The sequence below is a fragment of the Chiloscyllium plagiosum genome, unplaced genomic scaffold, assembly GCF_037043375.1.
Source record: "Chiloscyllium plagiosum isolate Xiang-an unplaced genomic scaffold, Cpla_swu_hap1 HiC_scaffold_14, whole genome shotgun sequence".
NCBI classification, from domain to species: domain Eukaryota; kingdom Metazoa; phylum Chordata; class Chondrichthyes; order Orectolobiformes; family Hemiscylliidae; genus Chiloscyllium; species Chiloscyllium plagiosum.
This window is the reverse complement of record NW_028270152.1, coordinates 76954633-76978159: the sequence shown is the minus strand read 5'-3', so window position 1 is coordinate 76978159 and position 23527 is coordinate 76954633. Positions and strand designations below refer to the sequence as shown.

The 23527-nt window shown below is 48.1% G+C and overlaps 1 protein-coding gene across 1 annotated transcript in view; it reads left to right on the top strand.

The window, feature by feature from the left end:
• Positions 1-23527, top strand: part of plxnd1 (plexin D1) — a 125746-nt gene that overhangs the window by 59106 nt on the left and 43113 nt on the right. The window contains exons 16-26 of the mRNA XM_087994544.1: positions 2737-2907; positions 3588-3678; positions 8113-8340; positions 9114-9260; positions 11401-11515; positions 12704-12811; positions 14853-14965; positions 15894-16016; positions 17549-17679; positions 20521-20719; positions 21217-21363. Coding sequence (XP_087850670.1) covers positions 2737-2907; positions 3588-3678; positions 8113-8340; positions 9114-9260; positions 11401-11515; positions 12704-12811; positions 14853-14965; positions 15894-16016; positions 17549-17679; positions 20521-20719; positions 21217-21363 — 1573 coding nt within the window. The remainder of the gene's footprint in view (positions 1-2736; positions 2908-3587; positions 3679-8112; positions 8341-9113; positions 9261-11400; positions 11516-12703; positions 12812-14852; positions 14966-15893; positions 16017-17548; positions 17680-20520; positions 20720-21216; positions 21364-23527) is intronic.

Genomic DNA, 23527 nt, shown 5'->3' with positions numbered 1-23527 from the left:
GCACCAAGGGAAGAGGTGGTGAGGATCACTTTTAAAGTGGGCATCCATTTATATTTCAGTTTAAGCTTCCGCGAAACCTGAAGGTAAGTATCGACAAATTGGAATTATCTCCCTCAACAGCAAACAGCATTTATATAGCACCCAGGATTATAGAGTCATACAGAATGGTAACAGGCCCTGTGGCCCATCCATGCCAACCAGGCTTCCCAAACTGAACTAGTCTCATTTGCCTGACTTTGGACCGTATCCCTCTGAACCTTTCCTATCCACGTACATGTCCAAATGTTTTTTTAAATGTTGTATTTGTACCCACCTTTTGCACTTACTCAGGCAGCTCACTCCATGTCCGCACCATACTCGATATGAAAAATAGCACCGCAGGGCCATTTCAAATCTTTCCTCTCTCAACTTAAACCTATACCCTCAAATTTTGAACTCCCCTACACTAGGGAAAAGACCTTGGCTATTCACCTTATCTATGGCTGTCATTATTTTATAAACCTCTACCACATCACCTGTCAGCCTCCTACGCTCCAGGGAAAAAAAAGTCCCAGCATATCTAGCCTCTTCTCAGGCCCTCCAGTCTCGGTTACATCCTTGTTCATCAGTTGAGCACCCTTTCCAATTTATTAACGTCCTTCCCAGGGCCAAAATTATGTGTAGTACTGCAAACGTGCCCTGACCAATGTCTTATAAAGCTGTAACATGATGTCCCAACTCCTGTCCTCAATGCTCTGACTGTTGAAGTCAAGCGTGCCAAATGGCTTCGAACCTTAGGGAGTTGTGGGGCTGGAAGAGACTGCAGAAACAGGAAGGGGGCAATGCTGGAGGGAGGTGCAAACATTGATGACATAAAAGAAGGGAAATGGCAAAGGGAGCTGTACACAAGTGGAGAGCAAGGGACTTTTAAAAGAAAATTAAAGACAAATGCCAGCAAAGCAAAATGAATCAAAATGTAGGACATACTTCATGATCTGAAATGACTGACTTCAACACTGAGTCCAGAGGATTGGCGAGTGTTGGATTGACCGTTGAGGTGCTGTTCCTTACTGGGCTTCACTGGAACCGTACATCAGAATGAGGATCGAGATGTCAGTGTGAGGGGGAAGGTGGAGAACTCTGAATGGCGGTGCCGGTAAAGCAATTGTCTAGTCTGTGTTTGGTCTCTCTAATGTAGAGGAGATCGCATTGTGAGGAGTGAATAGATTAGATTGAAAGAAGTACTCATAAATCATTGCTTCATCTGAAAGGAGCGTTTGGAACCTTGGACAATGAGGACAAAGGAGGCCAAGCAATTTCATCTCCTGCGATTGCATGTAAACGGGCAGTGGGAAGAGATGATGAAGGAGTGAACTGGGCTATTTGGTCTAATCGATCCTCACAGAATGCTCACAAGGAAGCGAAGGGGCAAATGTATTTGGTAGCAGCATCCCACTTGTTACGACACAGGGTAAACCCTCCTGCTTGATTTAAACCAGCAACACAGAAAAGATTTATCCCATGCAGTAATCTATGAAAATTCATGAGTCCAAGAACTATTTAAAGTAAAAATTAACAACTCTATTTCTTAAAATATAACAGAGAATAATTAACTAACAACTACTTACAACTCCTTCCTCTAACCTATCTTTTACCTCCCCCTTCGACCATACTCGTCCAATAAAACCCCCTGATTATGATTTACCAAAGATTCAAGTTTTCAAAACCAGCCAGCTGGCAAATATTCTATTTGGATCTTCCTCTGTCTTCTTTGCCTCTTCTTAGAGATTATGTTTCACAGGTCACGGATCGATAAAGGTACCTTTAAGAGAGCTATTCTCCGGGCAGTCTGCAGATGTCTTGGTTTGGCAGATCTCCACCCAACTGTTCAATTTTCCCCGGTCTTATACCATTGGCTTTTAAGATTGTCAATGTACTCAATTCAAACTTGATTGGAATTTGGTATTTTTCGGGGTGTAATTTAAACTGATTGGCCTAATTTGAATCTGTTTTGTCGTTTCCAAGCAACCTAGCTAATCTAGTTTTCAACCGAGTGTTACATTGTTACCTTGTTCAGAACACTTGGTGCTGAGTCAGGTAGTACTGCTAGCTTTTAACTCTCTTAAAGGTACAGTACACCCACATCTTCATAACACATCGGAAGTGGGAGAAATGGAGGAGGATGATCCTTATAAAGAGACTATTTGGAAACTGGGGTGGAGGAGAGTGGGGGGGGAAGTATCTGTGGGAAATGAATAGACCCAGTGAACCCCACAGAGTGAAGCAGTCTCCATCACTCCCTTCCATTTACCCAATATCAGGGCAATGCCCATTCAGCAGATACCTCTCCTATCAGCTCCTGTGTGACACACAATTCAAAGAAATCTGTACTAACTCACTTCTGAGTACCCTTAGTTACCAACTCAATTCTTAAACAACCACTGGTCTCTCCCTTACCAAATCTATCTCTTCCTCACTATAAGCTACAGAGAAAGCAGCAACACTTTCTAACTGGTTCACAATTCCAGTCCCACATTCCCTTCTGAGGAACTGAGTCCTCTTCCAAGATGGGATCCAAGGCTTCAGTCGTACCCCTCAAGTGAGGTCCTCCCTGCCTGGAGAACCATCTTTTACTATGCCAAACTTTCCAATGGAGTTCCAGCCCCCTTTCCTGTGACTGAGCCTTTGAGCTCAGGCTTCAGTTGTGTCCGAGCAATGTCTGTGAGGCTCAGACCTATTCTCCATCTCTTTGTTCAGGCGGACGGGGAGGTCGATTGTCTGCGTCATGCCACCGTTTCATGTCACTGAGCCTGCTGTTCCGATATGTGTCCAGTTTGAGAAGAAACATTGCCTCAGGAAGAACATGACCTTCTGGTATCGGGAAAACCCACTGATCGAAGGCATCAGTCCCAATACCAGCTACGCCAGGTAAGAGAGGAGTATGTGAAAGGGAGATTGTTAGGTTTACGTCTCAGATTCAGCATGCTCTTAAAAGGCATCCTCATATCATAGTGTTTGAAAGCATCAAACTCTCTGACACTATTGTACCAGCTCACTTGCAGTATGGCACACTGTTACTGCTACAATTGAAGTGTTAGTTCAGTTCGAGGCCAGAGACTGTAATACAGGAAGATGCCAGGAGCTGTTGTAAGAATCGTTCAGGATTTTGCTCAGTCTCCGCCCTCCTCGTTCTTACATTATGGAAGCTAAGTGTAAGGATCGTCTCATTAAGGGACAGTGACCTTGGCTGAAGGTAAAGACCCCATTACTGCTGCATCGTGGATGGATCGGATCAGGATAAACAGCACTGTGTGGTTATGAAGAAAGGTCTCCCCATTTGGGAGATAAACAGCAGAGTGATCGGAATATTGTCTCTGTAACTGCAGCCTGTATTGCTGAGCTCACCACTGATGCAGTCTTCTGTTGTCCACCTCACCAGCTTCCCCAGAAGTTTTGTCCAAGTGTAGCCCACTCCCACCTGCAGAGGGGAGGGACCTTGTTCAGCAAGTTTGGCAGGGGATGGGGTGGGGGGGGGGGGGGGGGGGGAGGGGCGGAGGTGTTGCATTTGTTACCCCTTGCTGTTGTAACATCCTCCTTTTGTCCCACAGTGGTGGAAGGCGTATCACAGTGACTGGACAGAGATTCCACTTAGCGCAGAGCATCCTCATGGTGATCGAAGACGGTGGGAAAGCCCAGTCAGTGAGTTTCTAACCCTGCCTGCAATTGATCAGTCTCAGCACAGCTCTGCATTGACAGAGCCCGGGTTCAGCTGGTTAAAGTTTGAGTTAAATATGATTATGTTGCCTAACCACATCACGTGCTCTCAACGGAAGGCTTTATTCTAATAACTCGCATATTTGGATGTGTTTCAAGGAACAGCTTTGTCCCTCAGTGCTTTATACTGGGGCATGTGGCTGAATGAGAGGGTTTCATTTACATTAGATAGGGCATTTATTAATGGAGGGAGTGTGAGCGACAGGGAGAGGGAGGGGCCCCTTATGGTGTGGTGGTAGTGACCCTACCTCTGAGCCAGGAGGCATGGATTCAAGTCCCACCTGGCCCCAGATACATGACGTAACATCCCTTAACAGGCTGAATAGAAAGCATCTAGACAGGGACAGGGGGGCAATCATGGAGACATAGGGGTCACTGATAGAGAAGAGGGAAAAGCTGATGGAGAGAAAGGAGGAGATACTGACAGAGAGGAGGGGAAAACTGACTGTGAGAGATCGGGGGGAATACTGACAGAGAGAGGGAGGAGATACTGACTGAGAGGGGGTTGGATACTGATGAAGAGATGGGAGAATACTGATGGAGAAGGGTTGGATACTGACAGAGAGAGAGGGAGATACTGACAGAGAGCGGGGGGAGCGATACTGACAGAGAAAGGGGGGGAATACGAACAAAGAGAGAGGGGGAGATATGGACGGGGTGGGAGATACGGACAGAGAGAGAGGGGGGCAGATACGGACAGAGAGAGAGGGGGGGAGATACGGACAGAGAGAGAGGGGGGGAGATACGGACAGAGAGAGAGGGGGGGAGGTACGGACAGAGAGAGAGGGGGGGAGATACGGACAGAGAGAGAGGGGGGGAGATACGGACAGAGAGAGGGGGGGGAGATACGGACAGTGAGAGAGGGGGGGAGATACGGACAGTGAGAGAGGGGGGGAGATATGGACAGCGAGAGAGGGGGGAGATATGGACAGCGAGAGAGGGGGGGAGATATGGACAGAGAGAGAGGGGGGGAGATATGGACAGAGAGAGGGGGGGGAGATACGGACAGAGAGAGAAGGGGGGGAGATACGGACAGAGAGAGAGGGGGGGAGATACGGACAGAGAGAGAGGGGGATACTGACAGAGGGGGTTGGATACTGATGGAGAGGTGTTGGGTACTGACAGAGAGATAGAGGGAGATACTGACAGAGAGGAGGTGGATACTGATGGAGAGAGGGAGAGATACTGACGCAGAGGAGGTGGATACAGATGGAGAGAGGGGGAGATACTGACACAGAGGAGGTGGATACAGATGGAGAGAGGGAGAGATACTGACACAGAGGAGGTAGCTACTGATGGAGAGAGGGAGAGATACTGATAGAGAGGAGGTGGATACTGATGGAGAGTGGGTGAGATACTGACAGAGAGGCGGTGTATAAAAAAAATTCTTAAAGTAAGGGAACACTTCGGAAGCAGCGATCATAATATGGTAGAGTTCAGTCTGCAGTTTGAAAGAGAGAAGGCAAAATCGGATGTAATGGTGTTATAGTTAAATAAAGGTAACTATGAGGGCATGAGAGAGGAACTGACGAAAATAGACTGGAAGCAGAGCCTAGCAGGGAAGACAGTAGAGCAAAAATGGCAGGAGTTTGTGGGTAAAATTGACGACACTGTACAGAGGTTCATCCCCAAGAAGAGAAAGATTAACCGGGGAGGGATTAGACAGCCATGGCTGACAAAGGAAGTCAGGAAATCTATCAAAGAAAAAGAGTGAGCCTATAAAGTGGCCAAGAGCACTGGGAAATCAGAAGATTGGGAAGGCTACAAAAACAAACAGAGGATAACAAAGAGAGAAATAAGGAAGGAGAGGATCAAATATGAAGGTAGGCTAGCCAGTAATATTAGAAATGATAGTAAAAGTTCCTTTCAATACATAAGAAACAAACGACAGGGAAGAATAGACATTGGGCCACTTCAAACTGATGCTGGAAGCCTAGTGATGGGAGATAAGGAAATAGCAGGAGAACTTAATAAGTACTTTGCGTCAGTCTTCACAGTAGAAGACATGAGTAATATCCCAACAATTAAAGGGAGTCAGGGGGCTGAGTTGAGTATGGTTGCCATTACAAAAGAGAAAGTGCTAGAAAAGCTAAAAGGTCTTAAAATTGATAAATCTCCTGGCCCTGGTGGGTTACATCCTAGAGTTCTGAGGGAGGTGGCTGAGGAAATAGCGGAGGCGTTGGTTGAGATCTTTCAAAAGTCACTGGAGTCAGGGAAAGTCCCGAATGATTGGAAGATCGCTGTTGTAACCCCCTTGTTCAAGAAAGGATCAAGGCAAAAGATGGAAAATTATAGGCCAATTAGCCTAACCTCGGTTGTTGGTAAAATTCTAGAATCCATCATTAAGGATGAGGTTTCTAAATTCTTGGAAGAGCAGGGTCGGTTTAGAACAAGTCAACATGGATTTAGTAAGGGGAGGTCGTGCCTGACAAACCTGTTGGAATTCTTTGAAGAGGTGACAAGTAGGTTAGACCGGGGAAACCCAGTGGATGTGGTCTACCTAGACTTCCAAAAGGCCTTTGACAAGGTGCCACACGGGAGGCTGCTGAGCAAGGTGAGGGCCCATGGTGTTCGCGGTGAGCTACTGGTATGGATTGAGGATTGGCTGTCTGACAGAAGGCAGAGAGTTGGGATAAAAGGTTCTTTTTCGGAATGGCAGCCGGTGACAAGCGATGTCCCACAGGGTTCAGTGTTGGGGCCGCAGCTGTTCACATTATATATTAATGATCTGGATGAAGGGACTGGGGGCATCCTAGCGAAGTTTGCCGATGATACAAAGTTAGGTGGACAGGCAGGTAGTACTGAGGAAGTGGGGAGGCTGCAGAAGGATCTAGACAGTTTGGAGGAGTGGTCCAGGAAATGGCTGATGGAATTCAATGTGAGCAAATGCGAGGTCTTGCACTTTGGAAAAAAGAATAGAAGCATGGATTACTTTCTAAACGGTGAGAAAATTCGTAAAGCCAAAGTACAGAGGGATCTGGGAGTGCTCATTGAAGATTCTCTAAAGGTAAACATGCAGGTTGAGTCCGTGATTAAGAAAGCGAATGCAATGTTATCAATTATCTCAAGAGGGTTGGAATATAAAAGCACTGTTGTGCTACTGAGACTTTATAAAGCTCTGGTTAGGCCCCATTTGGAGTCCAGTTTTGGTCCCCACACCTCAGGAAGGACATACTGGCACTGGAGCGTGTCCAGCGGAGATTCACACGGATGATCCCTGGAATGGTATGTCTAACATATGAAGAACGGCTGAGGATCCTGGGATTGTATTCATTGGAGTTTAGAAGATTAAGGGGAGATCTAATAGAAACTCACAAGATAATGCATGGCTTGGAGAGAGTGGACGCTAGGAAATTGTTTCCGTTAGGCGAGGAGACTTGGACCTGTGGACACAGCCGTAGAATTAGAGGGGGTAAATTCAGAACAGAAATGTGGAGACATTTCTTCAGCCAGAGAGTGGTGGGCCTGTGGAATTCATTGCCGCAGAGTGCAGTGGAGGCTGGGACGCTAAATGTCTTCAAGGCAGAAATTGATAAATTCTTGATGTCACAAGGAATTAATGGCTACGGGGAGAATGCGGGTAAGTGGAGTTGAAATGCCCATCAGCCATGATTGAATGGCGGAGTGGACTCGATGGGCCGAATGGCCTTACATCCACTCCTATGTCTTATGGTCTTATGGTCTATACTGATGGAGAGAGGGAGAGAAACTGACACAGAGGAGGTGGCTACTGATGGAGAGGGGGGAGATACTGACAGAGAGGAGGTGGCTACTGATGGGGAGAGGGGGAGATACTGACACAGAGGAGGTGGATACTGATGGAGAGTGGGAGAGATACTGACACAGAGGAGGTGGTTACTGATGGAGAGAGGGAGAGATACTGACAGAGAGGAGGTGGATACTGATGGAGAGAGGGGGAGATACTGACACAGAGGATGTGGATACTGATGGAGAGAGGGGGAGATACTGACAGAGAGGAGGTGGATACTGATGGAGAGTGGGAGAGATACTGACAGAGAGGACGTGGATACTGATGGAGAGAGGAGATGGATACTGATGAAGGGAGAGGCGAGATACTGACACAGAGAGGTGGATACTGACGGAGAGAGAGGGGAGATACTGACTGGAGAGAGAGGATGATATTGACAGTGAGAGAGGGGATACTCATGGGGGGTTACTGATAGAGAGGGGTTTGATACTGATGGAGAGAGAGGATGATACTGACAGGGGTATCAATGCACAAGGCAAGGGGGATGTATGCATGACTTGTGGAGGAGTGGGGTGGGACAGGGACAGTGTTAGATGAGAGAATATGAGATGGGTGGGAGTGTCACTGACGTGTACTGTGTGTTTCTCTAGGTCTGTATCATCGAGAGTGACTCCATCTTAACCTGCCCGTCACCTCCATATCCAGTTTCCACAGTGAATGTTCACTTTGAGGTTAATGGGATCCGCTATAAAAAAGCAGCAAGTCTGGCTCGAGCCAGTGCAGCCTTTACACTGCACTATTACAATGACCCCCATTTCTATCGTAAAGAGAAACTGATTAAACATCATAAAGGAGAGCCACTCACCCTGGTGATTGAGGTAAGGACACCTAGTTTCACCTTTATTCCTCTTTAGGAAGGTCTGCCCCGCAATCACAGACAATTCTCAATCCAGGGACTATTCATAACTCACAGTACAAGATCACAGGGACCACTGTAGAAAGATAAAAGGGAAATCAGCCAGGGTTCCTGCTCTTAATGATCCCTGGGTTAGAGAAAGAGAGGGGAGATTGTCAGTCAGGGTTTCTGCTCCTGATCCCTGGGTTAGAGAGGGGGTGGGGGGATTGTCAGTCAGGGTTTCTGCTCCTGATCCCTGGGTTAGAGAGGGGGTGGGGGGATTGTCAGTCAGGGTTTCTGCTCCTGATCCCTGGGTTAGAGAGGGGGTGGGGGGATTGTCAGTCAGGATTCCTGCTCCTGATCACTGTACACTGATCCCTGGGTTAGAGAGAGAGGGGGATTGTCAGTCAGAGTTCCTGCTCCTGATCCGTGGGTTAGAGAGGGGGTGGGGGGATTGTCAGCCAGGGTTCCTGCTCCTGATCCCTCTCAGTCACTCTTTCTCTCCCTTATCACTCGGTCACGATGTTCTATCTTTCTCATGGTCTATATTCTGTATTCTCTCTCTCTAACTCTCTCTCTTACTCTGCTTCTCCCTCCCTCTTCCCCTCTCTCTCTCTCTCCCATCTCTCCATCTCTCTCCTTCCGTTTCTCTTTCCCTCTCTCTCTTTTCACCCCCTTTTCTCCCTCTCTCTCTCTACAGTTCGGTCTATATTCTCACTGCATCATCATCTCTCGCTCTCTCTCTCTGTCTTTCAGAAAATACAAGACAACTTGAACCTGGCCCCTGAAGAGTATAAAGTGATGATTGGCTCCTTCCCCTGTGATATCTATGTTGTAAAGGGAAAGATTCATTGTTCAGTGAATGTCTCTTTGGAATCCGACGAGAGGCAGTTACCAGTGTCGGTGAGTGGAATGGTTACTGAATCTTTAAACTGTTGCCCCTGGTCTGGACTCCCCAGTCATCAGGATTGTCCTCTGTGTTTACCTTGTTAGGATTTTATAGATTTCTATGAGATCCCACCTCAGTCTCTGAACTCCAGTAAATATAATCCTAACTTATCCAGTATCTCTTCAAATATCTGTCCCAGAAATCAGTCAGGTAAACCTTCATTTCACTCCCTCCAAAGACAGAACTCCCTTCCTTAAACAAGGCACACTGCACACAATACTCCAGGTGTGGTCTCACTAATGCCCTGTATAATTACAGCAAGACATCCCTGCTCCTGTACTCAAATCCTCTCACTACAAAGACCAACGTACCATTTGCCTTCTTCACCGCCTGCCACACCTGCATGCTCACCGATAGCGACTAGTGTACAAGGACACCCTCGTCTTGATGCACCTTTCCCTTTCCCAATCTATCACCTTCCTGATAATAATCTGCCGTCCTGTTTTTGCTCTCAGAGTGGATAACCTCCCATTTATCCACATTATGCTTCATCTGTTGTGCATGTACGCCCTCAGGCAGCCTGGCCAAATCACACTGCAACATTTCTGCATCCTCCTCACAGCTCACCCTCCCACCCAACTTTGTGTCATCTGCACATTTGGAGATATTGCACTTAGTTCCTGGATTTAAATCATTACTATATACTATGAATAGCTGGGATCCTAGCATTGACCCCTGTGGTGACCCACTAGTGAGTGCCTGCCATTCCTACTTATTCCTACTTTTTGTTTCCTGTCTGCTAACCAGTTTTCTATCCATATCAGTACATGACTCTCAATCCCATGTGTTTTAATTTTACACGTTCATCTCATGGAATTCTGTCAAAAGCCTTCTGAAAGTCCAAGTGGACCACATCCATTGGGTCCCCTTAATCAAGTCTACTAGTTACATCCTCAAAGAATTCCACTAGATTGGTCGTGCGTTGATTTCCTTTTCATAAGTCTGTCTGACCCTGTCATTGCTTTCAGAGTGCCCTGCTATTAAACAATTTATAATGGGCTCAAGTATTTGCCTCCCGATCAATATGACATCATACTGATGTCAGTCTAACTGTTCTGTAATTCCTGGGTTTATCTCTGCTTGCCTTTTTAAGCAGAGGGGCTATATTAGCAACCCTCCAATTCGTAGGGACTGTTTCAGAGCCTATAGACTCTTGGAAGATGACCACCAATGTATCCACCAATTAGTGAGTTATGAGAAGATTTGTAGCTTAGGTTGAGTTTCTGGATGTAGGTTTGCTCGTTGAGCTGGAAGGTTCGTTTTCAGACGTTTCGTCACCATACTAGGTAACATCTTCAGTGGGCCTCTGGGCGAAGCACTGCTGACGATTCCAGCTTTCTATTTATATGTTTGGGTTTCTTTGGGTAGGAACCAGAACTCTATCAACAAGCACATTAACTTGGACCCGATTTATCACCCCCCTGAGAAAAAGAACAGGAAATGGCATCACCATAGGGAATGACATCAACACAGGAAATGACATCACCAACCCATGCATTTAGTTGGTCTGTCATCTCTTTGTTCCTCATTATAATTTTCCCTGTTTCCAACTGTAAGCGACAAATCTTTTTCTCTTCACAGACCCATAGAAACATTTATGATCAATTTGTATGCTCTGTGTAAGTTTATACTCATACTTTATTTAAACCCTTTGTCTTTCTTTGCTGAAATCTAAATTGCTCCCAGTCCTCAGGTCTGCTGCTTTTTTCTTTGGCCAATGTGTATGTTCCTTCCTTAGGATCTAATACCATCCCTAATTTAATCCTGTGGTCATGGTCTTGTGGTCATCCACCTTTCCTAATTTGTTTATGTTGGACAGGAAGGTACAATTGTTGAGTTCCCCCTTGCAGTCTTGAGAGGTTTGCCATTGTCTATCCACTGACCAATTTATCATAGCCAGCCCATCATAACATAACATCATAGCTTACTTTTTTAGTACTAAGACCTTTAGTCTGAGAATCGCTCTCTATCTTAATGGTCATTCTGGTTTAATAAATCCTGGTATATACTGGTGTACTTTGGGTTGGTAAATCCTGGTATACACAGGTTTGATGTGCTGATTTTCTGGACTAACACATGTACGTTGTGTTGCAGGTACACGTAGGGAAATACAATGAGACCATTGCAATGGTACAATTGAGTGAGAGCGACTTTTCCATCATCATGTCCATTGTGGTGTGTGTCGTGTTGCTGCTGGCCTGTGCTATTGGTAAGAATTTACCCTACATGTGGGAAAAGGCAGGGTTTCTCAGCAGCAAAGCAGACTTGATGGGAACTATACTTGGGCAGCTTCTGTTTCACGTGACAGGGGAATTAACGCAAAATTAACAGGGAGGCGGCACGGTGGCACAGTGGTTAGCCCTGCTGCCTCGCAGCGCCAGAGACCCGGGTTCAACTCCCGACTCAGGCGACTGACTGTGTGGAGTTTGCACATTCTCCCCGTGTCTGCGTGGGTTTCCTCCGGGTGCTCCGGTTTCCTCCCACAGTCCAAAAATGTGCAGGTCAGGTGAATTGGCCATGGTAAGTTGCCCGTGGTGTTAGATAAAGGGGTAAATGTAGGGGAATGGGTCTGGGTGGGTTGATCTTCGGACGGTAGGTGTGGACTTGTTGGGCCGAAGGGCCTGTTTCCACACTGTAAGTAATCTAATCTAATCAGCTCTGTCATGAAATCTGCTTCACCATGTAGGCTGAAGTAAGGTTCAATCCCCATACATGATGGACACAATAACTTGGTGGAGGGGAATCGGGTATTGGTACCCAATGAGCCTAAAATGAATGTCAAAACAGGTAGAATGGCGTTACCCGTTCTTCTCCATGATGGCTGATGGGCTGAATGACCTCATGCTATTTGTGTAGTGGTTCCTGTTGAGTTGATGAATTCCCCAAAGCTCACTCCCTATTGTCAGAGCCTTCCTGTGTGGTTGAGGAATCTCCTAATTTCAGCCCAATGCCTGGTATTACTTCCCGATATCTAGCAGTTTATTTCAAAGTACGGCACTTCATCCCAATATCCAGCAGTTATCCTGATGTCCGGCAGTTTATCTCCATATCCAGCTGTTTATTCTGTTATCCAGCAGTTTATTCCAATGGCCTACAGTTTATCCCAAAATCCGACAGCTCATCTGGTGTCTGGCAGTTTATCCTGATGTCCCATCAATTTATCCCAATGTCTGACAGCTTATCCCAATATTTGGCAATTCATCTGATATCCAGCAGTTTATCCCAATGTCCTGCAGTTATCCTGATGTCCATCAATTCATTCTGATGTCTGGTAGTCTATCCCAAAGTCATCAGTTTATCCCGATGTCCATCAGTTCATCCCAATGTCTATGTTTATCCTGATGTCCAGCAGTTTATCCCAGCATCCCATATTTCCATGTGTCCTTGTATTTTCCAGCTCTGGTTATTTTTTGTACAAAGAGCAGACGTGCAGAGCGATATCGGCAGAAGACCCTGCTCCAGATGGAGGAGATGGAAGCTCAGATCAGGGAGGAGATCCGAAAAGGTATGGGAGTTGTGAGCTTCCTCCCCCCCCGCCCCCCCCCCCCCCCCCCCCCCCCCCTCAAACCTTTGCATGCTCCCCAGGGAGAAATGGAGCAATGCAGGCTTTCCCATTGACTCAGTGAGAAAACTCGATCTGCCTTTTTCAGTTTTGACAAGTTAGCCCAGTCCACCTTCGACAATGGAAGCTGAAACAAAATAAACACACATACTGTTCACTGGGAACAGTGCGTTGATAATGCTGCCTCATTGTTCCCCAGTTAGGCCACCAAAAATAGACTAATTTACCACAAAAACAGAAAGTGTTGGAAAAACTCAACGGATCTGGCAGCACTTGTAGAAAGAAATCAGAGTTAGCATTTTGGATCCAGTGACTCTTATTAAGAATGACCAATTTACCTGCTAATCAGAGCAAAAGCAACTCACACCGGGTTTCAGCATTAACAGAAACATCCTTCACTCTAACTAAAAAGCAGAAAGGGGAAAGGATTTCTAATCTCCCACCATGTTAAAAAAAACTATACCCCTGCAAAGCCCAAATTCATGCACACTCACATCAGAATAAAGCCAGGCAAAAGGCAAACCATTGACACAGATATTACAGGTGGGAAAAGAATTCAGACACAGTGAACAAAAAATATCTCAAGTCCAAATTTCAAAGGAGGGTTAAATTGTCTCAAGTAGTCTTATTTAATTTTTCTCACTGAGGACATATTGTTCTCTGTAGAGTGATGGTCATTCTTCAGTTGGATAAGCCATCAGTTAGATCTAGGTCTTGTTCATATTGTCTCATTTAGGCTTTATTGATTATTCTGCATTTTTCCACATGGAAAGGAAAAGAGAGAAGGAGAGTTGGATGATTTCTGTTTGCAGGCGTTCGCACTTGTAGCTTCTAACAGTCTGCAGCCCAGCCAGACAGAAGGCTGTTGTCAGGAGAGTTTACCAAACTTAGAAACATCTCTGTCTTACTCAGTCTTAAATCCTCTCCTACACTGCTTCAGAAAGAAATATTGTACAACACAGCTCGAAAAACGGGAAGCATGTGACTAAGCCATGATTTAGATTTATTTACACCTACATTATATAGGAGCAAAGTTTCCAGTGTACAACAGTTTATAGAACATAGAACAATACAGCGCAGAACAGGCCCTTCGGCCCTCGATGTTGTGCCGACCTGTGAACTAATCTAAACCCAACCCCCTCACTATCCCATCTGAATCCAAACTAAGTCTCTCTGATCTGTTATTTTAGAACTGTTTCACAGCAATTTTGAGTCACAGAACCATAGAATCCCTGCAGTGTGAAAACAGGCCACTCGGTTCATTGAGTCCACACTGACCCTCCAAACAGCATCTTACCCACTTTACCGTACCCCTGTACCTCTGCATTTCCCATGGTTAATCCACCTAACCTACCCATTCCGGGTCACAATAGGCAATTTAGCCAATGATAGACTCTCTTCTCTCATGGAGAGCATCATGGAATCATACAGCACAGAGGAGACCCTTTAGCCAATTGTATCTGTGCTATCGACATTAGTCCCACTTTCCTTTACTATTCCCATAGGCATGAATCTCATGAGACCTAAACATGTTCATTCAAATAATTTCTGAAGGTTTTGAGGAGGTTATGTGTTCAATTCCAGTTATAGAGTCTTTAACCTTGAATTCAAGCAGACTGTCCAGTGCAGGACTGAGGGAGAGCTACTTAGTCAGATGCTAACTGATGCTCCCTCTGACCCTCTTAGGCAGTTAGAAAAGATTCTGTGGATTTATTTTGAGATGGAGCCATGGAGATCTTTCCCAGGTGTAGGCCATTGGTCGCAGTCATAAAAATTGATTACCTGGTTGTCAATGCATTCACTGTCATGGGACAGTGAACCCCAACTCCTTTGCTGCATTTCCCACTTCGAATGTACTTCAATGGCTGGAAAGCGATTTACGTCCTCCTGTGGTTGTGACAGTTACTATATAAATGCAAATCTTGCTTCTTGGGATTTGCTATTGGCCTCGCCCTAACCTTTGGGCTTTCTCTGGTGCCTTCAGGTTTTGCCGAGTTACAGACCGATATGACGGATCTGACAAAGGAGTTAAACCGCAGTCAGGGAATCCCGTTCCTTGAGTACAGATACTTTGTCATCCGTACTTTCTTCCCGAAGGTAAGGTCCCGTCATCTCCCTGTCTGTCTCAGTTTCACAGTCAGTGCCTCATGATGGGCCCCCTCTTTGTTTGTGTCTCTCACTCATTCTCTCCTATCTTTCAGCACATTCTCTCAGTCTCTCCATCCACCCACAAACCATACCTCAATCATGGCTTCTCCCCCACTTTTCTTTTCTTCATTTCCTCCTTCCTCTCTTCTTTCCTCTTTCTTCCTTCCCTTCCACTGATTCCTCGACTGATCTCATTTTTCTCCGTACCCCCCTCTTGTCTTTCTTTTCTCTTTCCTCCTCTCACTCCCACACCTCCACACCCCACCTCTTTCTCCACTCACTCACCACTTCCTCCCTCTCACACTTCATCTTCCCTCACCCTAATCTCTTCCTTAGATTGTCTTGACTTTGATGGGATGGGACTGACTTTGACTGGGACGGGACTGGTTTTGACTTGGATGGGATTGCTATGGAGTGGGATGGGATTGCTATGGAGTGGGATGGGACTAATTTTGACTGGGATGGGACTGATTTTGACTTAGATGGTTAAGAATTTGACTGGGGTAGGATTTATTTTGCCTGGGATCAGACTGATTTTGACTGGGTGAGGATTGATTTTGACTGAGATTGAATTTGCCTGGGATCAGACAGATTTTGCCTGGGATCAAAATTGGTTTGAATGGGATGGGGTTTAATTGAGTCACAGGAAATGTTTTTATCCTGCCGGCATGTGATTTGGAAGGAGAAGTGAATATAATTGCCTGGGAAATATCTGCATCCATTGAAGAAGGAGGGTAGACCCAGACAGAAGCAATGATTGACTGCCCAGCAAGCTCAGTCTATACCAGACAGATGGGGATTTATTCAAAATGACCAGACCCTTCCTGTGTGTGTCTGTCTGACAATCGCCCTGCCATTGTGCCATCTTTTCTTCCAGTGCTCCATTGACAGTGAAAGCCAGAGCCCAGAGCGTTTCCACCAGTTGACCACCCAGTCCCGCATAGCTGCCATTTCCCGGAGCCCTCCAGAGACCCACCCCCTGCTGCAGCCTGATTGGAAGGTGAGACCCGAGTGGTGAATCACTGCCTGATATCAGGATGATGCTGAGTCCAATGAAGCTGCCTCTGGTGTGATACTGGATCCAATGGCACACATCTGTGGTGACCTTTGTAGCAAGTGAAAGTGGTTTTGTTCCATTAAATCCCCTGGTGTTAATATGACTATGATTTTTTTTTTAAACGGGACACTGGATCTAATGATACAGGTGACATGGTGTATGAGGTGACTTGTAAGTGTTGTCTAATCACATGGTCAGACCCACCCCCAAGGATCCAGCTCAGGAGTCCACTCCTTTTGAGAGGGGCAGGTCAGATGAGTTCGCAATACTTAAAAGATGAATTTCCGGAATCAGTGTGAGGCAGGCCAGCGCTGAGACCAGGCCTCTGGGACAAACAGAGCAGCCCACGTACACTGCTTGTAGTTTCAGCGCACCTCTGTGTACACATAAAGGTGCAGCAACACTAGGGAGGGGGCTCCTGGAGCTCCAGCTGGGACAGTGGGAACTGTATGACTTTGTACCAGGGGGACTGTGGGGGAGGTATCCATACTCAGCGTGAGGCGTTATCTACACTCACAGTGACCCTGCATGGGGAGTGTGGGGGGTATCTACAGTTAGTGACCCTGTACTGGGGAGTGAGGGGGGTATCCAGACTCTGAGAGACTCTATATCAAGGCTGGGAGGTGTGAGTGGGTTATTTCACTTGCACTGGGGTGGGATAAGTAAAGGGACTATTTAACTCCGATTGACCCTCGACCAGGGCAGGGGAGAGTGAGAGGGCTATTTACTCATACTGACCCTTTACCAGGGTGAGGGAGGGGTATTTACTCATACTGACCCTTTACCAGGGTGAGGGAGGGGTATTTACTCATACTGACCCTTTACCAGGGTGAGGGAAGGGTATTTATTCATACTGACCCTTTACCAGGGTGAGGGAGGGGTATTTACTCATACTGACCCTTTACCAGGGTGAGGGAGGGGTATTTACTCATACTGACCCTTTACCAGGGTGAGGGAGGGGTATTTACTCATACTGACCCTTTACCAGGGTGAGGGAGGGGTATTTACTCATACTGACCCTTTACCAGGGTGAGGGAGGGGTATTTACTCATACTGACCCTTTACCAGGGTGAGGGAGGGGTATTTACTCATACTGACCCTTTACCAGGGTGAGGGAGGGGTATTTACTCATACTGACCCTTTACCAGGGTGAGGGAGGGGTATTTACTCATACTGACCCTTTACCAGGGTGAGGGAGGGGTATTTACTCATACTGACCCTTTACCAGGGTGAGGGAGGGGTATTTACTCATACTGACCCTTTACCAGGGTGAGGGAGGGGTATTTACTCATACTGACCCTTTACCAGGGTGAGGGAGGGGTATTTACTCATACTGACCCTTTACCAGGGTGAGGGAGGGGTATTTACTCATACTGACCCTTTACCAGGGTGAAGGAGGGGTATTTACTCAGATTGACCACATTCTGCTGCTGTCTCTGGTGTGATTGGAAGTTGTCTCTTTGCCCTCCCTGTAGGTTCCGGAAAACTGTCGTCAGAACATGGAGGAGGGGATCAGCCTGTTCTCGTGTCTCCTCAACAACAAACACTTCCTCATCAGCTTTGTCCATGCCCTTGAACAGCAAAAGGATTTTGCTGTACGGGACAGGTAGGTATATCTGGAGGCTGCTTCTCTCTGACCTGCCTCATCCAGCACTCACTGCCCTGTGATAGTGCCATTTTTTACTCTCCCTCCCTTCACTGGGTGCTAGGAGTCGCCCACTGCTGTTGGACTGGAGTCACATGGAGGACAGGGGCAGACTCTCTTTGAGTCTGTCTGTTACTACCCCACTCCATCTCTGTGCTGTGTTTCTGTTACACCCATCCCAATGCCCTGTCTCTGTTACCCACCCATCCCAATGCCCTGTCTCTGTTACCCACCCATCCCAATGCCCTGTCTCTGTTACCCACCCATCCCAATGCCCTGTCTGTTACTCCCCCATCCCAATGTCCTGTCTGTTACTCCCCCAGCCCTGTGTTCTGTCTGTGTAATCCCCCTCCATCTCTGTGCGGTATCTCTGTAATGACCCACCACACCGCCCATATCCATCTCTCTTACTTTGGTTAGCTCGGTTGACTGGATGGTTGTTTTGTAATGCAAAGTGAGACCAAATGTGTGGGCTCAATTCCTTAAACCAACTGAGGTTACAATGAAAACAATGAAAACAGTTATCTCTCTCCAGCAACTTTACCTTAGAGCAGAAGAGCAGGAAGGTGATGACAACTTGTACCAGAGCCTTGTTTGACCTCAGCCAGAGTATGGTGTACAGCTGTGGGTGCCACATTATAGGAAAGATGTTAATGCATGGGAGAGAGAGGGGGAGAGAGAGAAAGAGAGAGAGAGAGCGAGAGAGCGCGCGGAATGGGAAACAAAGAAACTCGGAGCCAGAGTAGACCCATGGAGCTTGCTTCACCATTCAATTGGATCACCCTGTTCCTCCTTTCTCCCCTTTGAACCTTTTGGCCTGTGAACTATACACAACTCCTTTTTGTTTAACCTCAATCACTCTCTGCAACATAGAATTCCACAGGCTCACCACTCTCTGGGTGAAGACATTTCTCCTCAGCTCAGTCTGAAATCTTTACTTCTCCCTCCATTGACACTTCTCCCTGCTTCGGAAAGACAGCCAACGTCATCGAAGGTCCCTCCCACCTTGTTTAGAATCTCTTCCGTCAGGCAGAAGATACAAATACTCAAACCACGTGAGCCGACAGATTCAAGAACTGTTTCTTGAAGTTCTTCTGAATGGACCTCTCCAATTTATAGGAGAAAGTGAGGACTGCAGATGCTGGAGATCAGAGCTGAAAAATGTGTTGCTGGAAAAGTGCAGCAGGTCAGGCAGCATCCAAGGAGCAGGAGAATTGACATTTCGGGCATAAGCCCTTCCTGAAGAAGGGCTTATGTCTGAAACGTTGATTCTCCTGCTCCTTGGATGCTGCCTGATCTGCTGCGCTTTTCCAGCAACACATTTTTCAGCTCTCCAATTTAATGTTGACTTCATTCTTTGTGCACCCTCTCGGCTGCTGTAACATTGTATTCCTTGCTCCGTTTTCATATCTTAATACACTTTGTATGGTATGATCTGCCTGTACTGTAAGCAAAACAAAACCTTTCACTGTACCTAGGTACACATGACAAAAAATAAATCAAAACCCCCCCCCCCTTGGCATCATGGTAGCCCACAAACCCACCAACACACTAAAACAGCAGCTAAAGAACTTGCAAGACCCTATACAGACAACAAACGAAACTAATGTCATTTACAAAATACTGTGCAAGGACTGTAACAAACACTACATTGGACAAACAGGCAGAAAACTAGCCACCAGGATACATGAACATCAACTAGCCGCAAAAAGACATGACCCTCTTTCACTAGTATCCTTAGATAAGGATGAGGAAGGACACCACTTCGACTGGGACAACACATCCATCCTAGGACAATCCCAACAAAGTCAGCATGAGAATTCCTAGAAGCATGGCATTCCAACTGGAACTCTATCAATGAACACATCGAGTTAGACCCCATCTACCAACCCCTGAGGAAAGGAACAGGAAGTGACTTCACCACAGGAAAAACATCACCACAGGAAATGACATCACCAACCCAAAGAAACCCAAACATATAAATAGAAAGCAGGAATTTTCAGCAGTGCTTTGCCTCAGGCCCACTGAAGATGTTGTCCAGTAGGGTGATGAAACATCTGGAAATGAACCTTCCAGCTCAGCGAGCAAACCTACATCCATAAATCAAAACTTATCAAATCAAATCGAAATGACCCACCTATTATTCTTAAACTGCGATCCCTGGTGCTGGACTCCCCAGTCATTGGGAACATCTTTCCTGTTTGTACCCTGACCAATCTTGTTAGAATTTTACGGGTTATCGGAAATGTCGGCTGTGAGGATAGGTTGAAGAGGTTGGGACAGTGCTCCCTGGACAGAAGGAGGCAGGGAGGAGATTTGATGGGGGTTTTCAAAATCCGTGAGCGGGCCAGATAGAGGGGAGAAGGAGAAATTGTTCCTGCCTGTGAAAGGAACAAGGAACACAGGGAATGGATTCAAAATGATGTGCAAACGAAGCAAAGGGGGGGGGGTGGGGGGGGGAGTGAGAAACATTTTTTCCACGTAGTGAATGGTTAAGTTGTGAAATGCACTCTTTCAAGGTAGGTTCAATTCAGTTATTCAAGAGGGACATTGGATGGTTGCTGTGGTTCTGTTCGCCGAGCTGGGAATTTGGGTTGCGAACAGAACCACAGCGAGCACCCGAGCTACAAATCTTCTCACAAACTTTGAACATTGGATGGTTATTTGGGTAGAAGTGGTGGGCAGGGATAGGGGGCAAAGACAGTAGATTGGCACTAGGGTATGAACTTGACCTCTTCCTGCACCACAACGTTCTGTGATTTAGGGATAAGACCGGTGTTATTTGTTCCCCCTACCCTCCAGGTGTAATCTGGCCTCTTTACTGACCATCGCACTGCACGGGAAGCTGGAATACTACACCAGCATCATGAAGGAGCTGCTGGTGGACCTCATCGATGCCTCAGCCTCCAAGAACCCCAAGCTGATGCTGCGGCGGACAGAGTCGGTGGTGGAAAAGATGCTGACCAACTGGATGTCCATCTGTATGTACAGCTTCCTCAAGGTACGGACTGACCGCTGTTAGCAAGCTTCCCCGGAGACTCAGCCCCACTGAGAAACATAGGGCCCCTTGAGCATTCCACACACTGCCCCGGGACTGTCCATATCCAGGGATGAGAGAGCACCATGTGGAGCCATTGGCACCGTAGCCACTGGCACTAACCAATAAGGCTGTGCCCAATGGCACTTTGACCACTGATACGAACTGAAGACATTGTACCCAGTGCCACTTCACCCAGTGATGTGGTACCAGTGACACTGCACCCAGTAATGCTGTGCTCTGTAGGATTGTAACTAGTAACCATGTAACCGCTGGCACTAACCAATGATACTGTGCTGGGTGACACTGTACCTGTGACACAGTGTCCAGTGATGCTGGTACTCAGTGATGCTGCTGCTCGTGCAGCAATACTGTGTCCAGCGATGATATCCCCAAAATGGATGTCACAGTCACTCTGGCCTGAACCGTGCCTTTCACTGTCTGTATGTGCTGTATCACAGGACACTGTTGGAGAGCCTTTCTTCTTATTACTGTGTGCCATGAAGCATCAAATTAATAAAGGTTCCGTGGACGCCATTACAGGAAAAGCTCGGTACACCCTGAATGAAGAGTGGCTCCTCAGAGAAAACATTGAAGCAAGACCAATGGTAAGAAACGGGCAGAACGGAGTTGGGGGGAACGGACTGGAGGGGAACACAGGGAAGGGGAATGGAGTGGAAGGGAACAGAGGGGAATGGAGTCGGGGGGGACAGAGGGGAGGGGAACGGAGGGGAATGGAGTCGGGGGAGGGGGGGGGACAGAGGGAAGGGGAATGGAGTGGAAGGGAACAGAGGGGAATGGAGTCGGGGGGGACAGAGGGGAGGGGAACAGAGGGGAATGGAGTCGGGGGGGACAGAGGGGAGGGGAACAGAGGGAAGGGGAATGGAGTGGAAGGGAACAGAGGGGAATGGAGTCGGGGGGGACAGAGGGGAGGGGAACAGAGGGGAATGGAGTCGGGGGGGACAGAGGGGAGGGGAACGGAGGGGAACAGAGGGGAGGGGAGGGGAACGGAGGGGAATGGAGTCGGGGGGGACGGAGGGGAGGGGAACGGAGGGGAGGGGAGGGGAACAGAGGGGAGGGGAACAGAGGGGAGGGGAATGAAGTGGAAGGGAACAGAGGGGAACGGTGGGGAGGGGAACGGAGGGGAGGGGAACAGAGGGGAATGGAGTCAGGGGGGACAGAGGGGAGGGGAACGGAGGGGAGGGGAACGGAGGGGAGGGGAGGGGAGGGGAACGGAGGGGAGGGGAACGGAGGGGAACAGAGGGGAGGGGAACAGAGGGGAGGGGAGGGGAACAGAGGGGAGGGGAACAGAGGGGAGGGGAGGGGAACAGAGGGGAGGGGAACAGAGGGGAACGGTGGGGAGGGGAATGAAGTGGAAGGGAACAGAGGGGAACGGAGGGGAGGGGAACGGAGGGGAGGGGAACGGAGGGGAGGGGAATGGAGTCGGGGGGGCAGAGGGGTGGGGAACAGAGGGGAATGAAGTCAGGGGGGACAGAGGGGAGGGGAACAGAGGGGAGGGGAATGAAGTGGAAGGGAACAGAGGGGAATGGAGTCGGGGGGGACAGAAGGGAGGGGAACGGAGGGGAGGGGAGGGGAACAGAGGGGAGGGGAACAGAGGGGAGGGGAATGAAGTGGAAGGGAACAGAGGGGAACGGTGGGGAGGGGAACGGTGGGGAGGGGAACGGAGGGGAGGGGAACGGAGGGGAGGGGAACGGAGGGGAGCGGAGGGGAGGGGAGCGGAGGGGAGGGGAGCGGAGGGGAGGGGAAGGGAGGGGAACGGAGGGGAGGGGAGGGAACGGAGGGGAGGGGAAGGGAACGGAGGGGAGGGGAACAGAGGGGAGGGGAGGGGAACAGAGGGGAGGGGAACAGAGGGGAGGGGAGGGGAACGGAGTGAGAGGGGAAAGGAGTGGGGGGAGCAGAGAGAAGGGGAATGGAATGGAGGTGAACAGAGGGGAGGAGAATGGAGTGGGAGGCAACAGGAGGGTGGCACGGTCGCGCAGTGGTTAGCACTGCTGCCTCACAGCGCCAGAGACCCGGGTTCAATTCCTGCCTCAGGCGACTGACTGTGTGGAGTTTGCACGTTCTCCCCGTGTCTGCGTGGGTTTCCTCCAGGTGCTCCGGTTTCCTCCCACAGTCCAAAGATGTGCCATAGCGTTAAGTGAAGGGGTAAATGTAGGGGTATGGGTGGGTTGTGCTTCGGCGGGTTGGTGTGGACTTGTTGGGCCGAAGGGCCTGTTTCTACACTGTAAGTAATCTAAGACGGGAGGGGAATGGAGTGGGGGGGAACAGAGGGGAGGGGAATGGAGTGGGGTGGAACAGAGGGGAGGGGAATGGAGTGGGGGGGGAACAGAGGGAAGGGGAATGGAGTGGGGGGAGAGGAACATAATGGAGTCGAGAGGAATAGAGGGGAGGGGACCACAATGGAGAGGAGAGGAATGGAAGGGAGGGGAATGGAGGTAAGGGGAACACGACAACGTACAGAATGGAACATTGACCACAGCTCAATCCAACGGTGTTTCTGGGGGATTTGGGCTAGGCTTTGAAGACCTTGGTGAAAGGCTGGGAGTATAGTCCCATCTCAGACTGGGGATTGGTATGTCCCTATTGACAGGAATCTAAATGCAGTGTGACATGTTTACATAGCAGTTCCTTTAAGAATGAGCTCATTAGAAATGCAAACAGAGACATGGAATGCAATGTGTACAGAGTTAAAAATCACACAACACCAGGTTATAGTCCAACAGGTTTAATTGGAAGCACAGTAGCTTTCGG